The sequence below is a fragment of the Schistocerca americana genome, unplaced genomic scaffold (genome assembly GCF_021461395.2).
Source record: "Schistocerca americana isolate TAMUIC-IGC-003095 unplaced genomic scaffold, iqSchAmer2.1 HiC_scaffold_15, whole genome shotgun sequence".
Lineage (NCBI taxonomy): Eukaryota > Metazoa > Arthropoda > Insecta > Orthoptera > Acrididae > Schistocerca > Schistocerca americana.
Window position 1 is genome coordinate 7769140 of NW_025725583.1, and position 7847 is coordinate 7776986.

The following is a 7847-nucleotide window of genomic DNA, read 5'->3' on the forward strand; positions in this document are numbered from 1 at the left end:
ATGTCAGTGGATGCACATGTATTTCATACCACACAATTCAGTGCACATTGTTGAACAAGGAGCCCTGCAGCAGATGGCTCCGGTGTGTGCACATGTTGGTCCAACAACATTGTCAGTGGTGTAGTGGGCTCTGGATCATCGAGATTGGACCATGTATCGCTGGAAACGTGTCAGCTTGTCAGATGAATAATGTCTTTGCTATATCGGGTTGATGGTCATCTCCACAAACACTATTATCCAGGTGAATGGCTCCTCGTAACGTGCACTGTGCCATGGATGCAAGCTGGTGTGAGCAGTATTGTGCTATGCATTCTCCTACACTTGTAAGGAACTTGTGGGAGTAATCGAAGAGGCCATGATGATGATGTCATCTTTCAGCAGTATTATTGTCCATGTCTCCATGCCAGAATTGTGCTACAGTGGTTTGAGGAGCACGATATTAAAATCACGTTAATGTTTTGGCCTCCAAATTCGCATGATGTGAATCCGGTGGTTCCCATCTGTGTCGCTATCGAGCACCATCACCACACACACAAATCAGCAGTCGGTTGTTTCTGAGAAAAAAATGACTTGTGTGTAGACACCTTTTGTAACATAGCTCCACAAATCTACCAACGAAGAGTAGAATTGATGATAAGCAGAACAGCGATATATTGCATCACAAAGATGACCCAACAAGTGGTTAAGCAGATGGTCATAATCTTTCGGCTTGTCAGTGTGTATTGGGAAGCAGTAGTTATTATCCTGAGTTCTTTTAACTGGCTCCTGCAGTACATTCTTAAGTTAACACCACATATAATTTGTATTGCCCACTTTGGACTCTGAAAACTTTAGCTTGGCTTCATGAAATACCCAAAAAAGGTCTCATAATGCATTATTGAATGGAAGTAAGTGAATTATGCTAATTTCTTTTTTTTTTTTTTTTATGTCACCTATGTCTGACAACATACCCTTTGCAAATAAATGGCAGTTCTGTGGTATGCTCCTTAGAACTGAATTTGTTATCAAATCATAATCTATGAATTTATCACTGTCATCCTCTTCTAACTCTTTGTCATATATTTTAGACATATACCTCTTAAAAAGTTCTGAACTGCACATAGTGTCTTCTCAAAGTTCAAAAACAAAGAGGTGGCTAGGAAACATTTATTAAGGTACACGAAAATTTTCTTAACCAGTTTTTCTAAAACTATGCTTGATTTGCTATTTATGGCAATGTTTGTACCATCTACAAATAAAAGAAACTGGGCACTGAGTAATTTTACTGATGAAAGGTCATTAACATGATTACTATAAAGAAGTCTGTCAGACCTCCTTGTTCTTGTTTATAAATAAAACAATTGTTTGGCGAATGTATATTTTTGTGACGTCCTGTTATTAATTATACTTCTTGAAAGCAGACGTTATGGAAATTTGAATATTTTTAACAGTGCAAGATTTAAAATACTTGGAAACTAAAACACAGCAAAATTTTCAGTATATCTTTATATTATGTGTTACTAAAATAACTGTAGATAGTTCTCTCTGTAGGAGTCGTAGATTATCATCAATTTCTCATTACACCTTTCAGTTTCGATAAATTGCATGTGAAATCAACATAGTGTAAATATTGCACTCCATAATGTTATGAACGAAGAAACTTTGCCACATTTTAATTTTACAATATGAAGTAGAAAGTAAGTCTCCCTATTCTTTTGAAGCCCTAATTTATATTTCCATCACTTTCAGCCTGCATGCATTTCATGCAGATGTTCCTAGAACACCCCAAAATGTGACGTGGGTCTCTTGTTTTACTCTTGAAACAAGAATGGAAAAATACATTTGTTTTCCATTTTTACATCATTTTTTGTGTGTTTAAGGCTTATCTTGTATTTGTAGTATTGTTCTGACAGTGTCACTAAACTGCTGTGACCAACATCCAATAAAAAGTCTGGGTTTCATCTGAGGTTCCAATGAGGTCTTTTGTCACAGTCTTCATGAAGACCAGTCTCATCATTACTTCTGTCGTGAGAAAGCTTACAAGAATTCTCAGTGTAAGCAACATCCACTACTGTGTAGAAAATGGCCACAGGCCATATTCGTGTTCAACAAATTTGTGTGTAAGTTGCACACATTTATTTGAGACAATTTCACACCATCTTTTTTTCATGCTATAAAAGATGATTAAAAATTGTGGGTTTTCCTTAGCCAGGATCATTGTTTACTGATTTATGCTTAGAATTTCAGCTGTGGACTTTTTGAGCACAAAGGAAACCAGTGTCATGTCTTCCATAAAACTGTAAACAGTTTTTGTCATATTTTGATTCTTATTCAGTGGAAATTGCCATGGAATCTCCTTATTGTTCCTTTTCAGTGTACTTATGTATGAGAGACCATCTTTGAAAGTTCATTGATTAGCTCTACCAATGCGTAACAATTGTTGTCTGTAATGTTTCTCCGCTTGTTTTCAGTGGGTTCCACCAACAGAAGAACAGTCTTTGTGGACAAAATATGACCTTTCTCATGCTTTAAAAGGATGTGGCCATTTATGCCTTTCTCAGGATAACTGTATGCATCATACAAGTAATTTGTACATTAGTCAATTAAGCTCTGAATTTTCAAGCCATATTTTGCCAGTTTCTTTAGTATGAACATTCTAGACTACACTTTCCACATAATGGTACAAACATTGCATTGATACATTATATTGCACCTACAGAGTAGCTAAGCTGATTATTTTCAGTGAAATGCAGAAACATCTGTGAAATTGCTGCTGACTAGTCTACTTCTTTCTTTCTTTCCTCATGAACTCTCTTTCATGAACACCTGGGTTATCAAATAGTGTTGCAGATAGTGAAAACAAAAATGTTCATTTGCTATCAGTGTATCTGAAAACATCTCTTGCTTGTTCTGTTAGTTGCAAATAGGTTGGGAACCGATTTTTTTAGCCTTATTTTAAAATGGCTGATAGCACTAATCGTGTCTTCAGTTCAATGACATCAACATCTTGAAGATAAAAAAATGATCATTCAGTGTTAATATTGTCATTGTTGTCCATAGAATGATTTTGTGTAGAATATCTTGCATAAATAGCAGATTCCATACCTTCAAAACAGAAGGATTTTCCCATAGAGTTCTCGTTCTCTCTCTGTCCAGGCAGCTGCAAAACACTGTTGTGTTAGCTTGATCTTACAGTAGTTCAGTTGTGTGCATTGATAACATCTATTCATACCAAAGAAAAAGCTTCTCCATTGTCGTCAGATGTAACATTGTTAATCACTGTGTTTCCTGTTCTGAATTAGTTTTGTTATCACTAAAAATCTCAAATTCACTTAGTCATTATTGGACACCCAAATCAATCTCATATACAACATGTTGCATAGAGGGCCCAACTTTCCATGCCACGGAGAAACACTCACATTCAACAAAAGCACAATGCACAAACACTCTGATACATCTGAGAGACCTCTCAAGATCCAAAAATAGGAAACAGAAGTGCAAAAACATGCAACAAGAGTTCTGGCATGTGTACCTAGCAACCCAAAAGGAAGGTACACTTTATGATTGTTGTGAAATATCATAGAACAAAAAACGTAGTGGTCTGAGAGACTGTCCATAGTACTTAAAGGATATAATATGTGCAAGAAAGAGTAAGGGCCCTAAGGTGGAATCTTGTGGACCATCACATGCAATATGTTCCCAGATGGATGATCGATGGCGTAACACAGGGCTTTTTCCTATTGACATCCTTAGTTCCTTGTCACAGAGATACAATGTGAACCATTTCGCAACATTGCTTGTTACACTATAACATTCTGATTTACTTAAAGGTTTACACAGTCAAATGCCTTTGATATATTACAGAACATAACAGTAGCATGAAAGTTACTGTCTAATGAATTATGTACATTCTATATAATGAATGGAAGTAATATTAACCACAAGGCATCTGTAATTGGTGATTTTGCTGCTGCATTAAACAACATCCTGTGTCACATTAGTGCACCAAGATGCCCCTAAAGTTCATAGTCAAAAATCAAACCGATGAAGAGAGAGAAAAAAAAACAGACTTTCAGGGCTAATAGTGCAGTGGCGCATCTGTAGTGGTTACAGGGGTACCCTTACAACCACCACAAGTGCACCATTGCACTATTCACCCTGAACTCCCGATTTATTTATTATGAAGTTCAACAGCTGTGTCTGCCCACATTACAAAGTTGCATGTGAGTACAGTCTCACTGCGTGTTAATAGCAAATCAATATCGAAACCCCCTAGGAATCCAAATGGAGATTTTGACGATGTATTATTTGTAGTTGATTGAGAAGCCACTTGTGTGTTACCTTTTCTAAAATTTTTGAGAATGCTGACAAAACGGAAATTGGTTGGAATTAGATGGTATTTGTTTGACTCCTTTGTTTGGGAAATGTTCCAGTGATAAACGGCTGGGTACACAAATAACTCGATATATTACTAAACTGAGGAGAACACTCTTCAACCAATTTTGTTGATAATTTATCTCGACTTTTAGCATTTTTTCTTGTATTTTAAAGATCTTATGGTAGATTTTACTACTTGCTGTCGTGAGGGTCATATTCATATTACTGAAGTTAGTTGTGTGTAATTTAACATAGCCTTTGATAACACAGGTTATTTTATTTTATAATCAGTTTCAGTCTACGTGATCATCATCAGATATGTTTAGAAAAGACAAAAAGAATTTGTATAATTATCATTGGGAGCAATACATTAATGCATAACAATATTGGATAGAAGTAGTACTTACGTAAGAGATGTGGTAAAACAGGTAACAGTCATCATAGAACAACATAATAATCATGCTAAAATAATATATAAAATATCATAAATCATAACAAAACTCCATGTAAACAAACACAAATTACCAGTAGTGCATGGTCACCATCAGCAAAAGAAAATAATAAAAACAGAACTGTTACAATACAAGTACACTTGTGCTAATACAGTAGCTATAATTTCAAAATGCCTGCTCTCCTAGGCACATTTATGAAATGCATAGTGTAATGTTAAATATAATGGAAGCAGCATACCAAACGTCAAAAGAATACTTGGGAACAGTGAGCACACACACTCTGGCATCACTGATATCAGACAATGCTGCATGCTCCAGTAACTGGTGAGGATGTGGGTGGTGTGCAACTTGTAATGGTCTTGCATGAAATGTTCCATAACATCTACTGAACCTGGTAACCCTGCCTTTTCAGTAATAGTTATTAAATGCTTGCTTAAGTGTTGCAACATGAAAGCTATCTGTCTCTCCTCATCTCTGGTTCTACCAGTCTCCTCTTTCACTATATCCCATGTGGTCTTTACTAGGTTATCTTGAATGTTTTGCAGTATGCTTTGTAATAATAGAATAATAATAATAATCATAAACTTATACACACATTTTAAAAATGATACAGGGAAGAGTGCAACATTATCAGTCTAAAGAAATTGACAGAAATTAATGGAAATAAGCAAGGTACCATGTGTTGTAATGTGTTTATAGCTCCTGAATATCTTCAACACTACACCTAAACTATGAACAATTATAGGACAATGGAAACACACAAAAATCACAACACACATACCAGGAAGACCTGTAAACCAGTATATAGAATAACTTTAGGTATCATAAACTGATCTGTCAGAAATTTTTGAATTCATAATGTATCATGGTTGACCGAGGCCTGCAGAATTCCAAGACATTTTATAGACATGTAACCCACTTCTGGTAGTATACACGTTGCATCGCACATGTCAAGTGCAGTCTAAAATATTTTTAGAATAAATGATTAATTTTGTTTATTTCATAGCAGGTTGGTTGCTGGGTTGTTACAAAAGTAATGTTCCTTTATTTGTCTTTATTTTTAAAATATTTAACATTACATGTTTAAGCAATCCTTCGGATCTTCATATATTTACTTTCAAATTAAACTTGAGTATTCAAGTATTAGTATTCCAAAAGAAAAAGCAGAAAACACTAATTAGTAGATGAACTTGAGGTAAGGAATAGAATGTGTTCAACAGATTAGGAGATAATATAGTACAGAAATTAAACAGTTGCTCCTTAAAACTGAGATATATGTGAGATTGAATGCATGTTGTATCATGGTTTGTCACCATGGATGAGGATGTGTGTCACTTACATCATTCTCCAACATCAGTTTTTCTGACCTGAAAATTGAGTTACTTTCCATTTGTGGTATGCAGTTCATTCATTTAGCATAGTTTAAAATTAAAACAGACAGGTGATGTATATTTCTTTCACATATATGAATCCTATCATAAGTTTTACACATTTTATTTGTTTACTTGTATCTTTTTTGTGTTTACATTTTAAATAGGTTTGTGTAAATAATTGTTTCAATTCACTGAAATGGAATTGCCCTTTTAGCCCTGACAGTGTGAAGACACGCAGTGATGTGTTCTACCTACAGCCTGAGAGGTCCTGTGTACCAGACAGTCCTGTGTGGTATACAGCATCACCTTTGGGAAAAGATCTCCTTGCAAAAATGCTCAACAGGTTGAAAATAGTGAAAGAAATCAATGAAGCAATATATTGCTCTTAGGGACCAATCATAATGCACACACATTTGTACATGTGTGTGTGGGCGCATGCGCACACGTGTGTGTGTGTGTGTGTGTGTGTGTGTGTGTGTGTGTGTGTGTGAGAGAGAGAGAGAGAGAGAGAGAGAGAGAGAGAGTGCACATGCACATCTGTTGTCATATTCCATTACTTTGTGTCAGTGACCTGTGTACAAGCTCAGAACTTCATTGTAAAATGATATAAAACTGCTATCTTACAGACTTAATGAAATGAAATGAATGGAGTAGTAGTAATAAAGTGAAAGACCTATCTATTCAGAGGTTGATCTTAGCGCAATAAAATGTAAAGCTAATGCTGCAGTGCAAGAATTCGTTTTATATTTTTTGTGGAGCGATGAATATTTAAAAATGTGATAATTGTACATTTTTGTTTTTGTAAATGAACAGTGGGTACTCAGCAATGAACATTTGCTGAAATGAAACTGTGATCAAAACTGCCAATCCTGTTTCTGTTTCTTCCACCCCTCCCCTATTTTGACAGTAACTTACCTTTTCAGAAATTTCTTTCTTGAGCAACAAAATGATATTAAGATTTTGAAATAATTTATTTTTACTAATGTAACAGACATTTTTACATTGTGTATGAGGAGAAAGAGAGAAAATGAATATGAAAATCTGTGTGCAAATGGCACTGCTCAGTGTTTGTGTGTGCCAGCATTCCCTAGTTTAAACTGTGCTGGTTTGTGTATATTGTGTATAATAATTGTAAATTACACAGAAAAGCAGTTTAGTAATTTTTAAAACTGATTCTTGGTTTTTTATTAATTTGGTACCTCTATTTCAAACTATAAATAGTCAGAATTGCTCCACACAGAATCGTATTGTGTAAGGATTGCAATTTAGTGTAGCATTTTTCTCTGTTGTCGACTTTGTCTATCAAAAAATTTAATAAATTTCCGCAAAAGTAATATTTTGTTCTAATGTTAACATTTTAGGTCTGCCTTGTACTCAGTATATTTGCAGGTAGCTGCTAGATGTGTTTGAAGCTCATCATTAAAGGAAAACAATATCAGGAGTTGAACATTCACACATCTCAGCAAAACAAATTGCACAAAATTATAATGTCACTTATGTATAGGGATGGATCAGTAATCAAAAAAGGAAGTGTTAAGTGCCAGATAGCCATGTAGAAGGGACAACTGCAAAAATTATCTCAGCTCATGAACATAGTCCTTTAGAGAGAGAGAGAGAGAGAGAGAGAGAGAGAGAGAGAGAGAGAGAGAGAGTGTAATTTAAAAGT

At 35.2% G+C, this 7847-nt stretch overlaps 1 protein-coding gene across 1 annotated transcript in view; it reads left to right on the top strand.

Annotated features, from left to right (window-relative positions):
* Positions 1 to 7515, top strand: part of LOC124569463 — a 184562-nt gene extending 177047 nt beyond the window's left edge. The window contains 1 exon segment of the mRNA XM_047131073.1: positions 6396 to 7515. Within this exon segment, the coding sequence (XP_046987029.1) occupies positions 6396 to 6570 (175 nt within the window). The 3' untranslated portion in view covers positions 6571 to 7515.
* Positions 7516 to 7847: the final 332 nt, after the last annotated feature.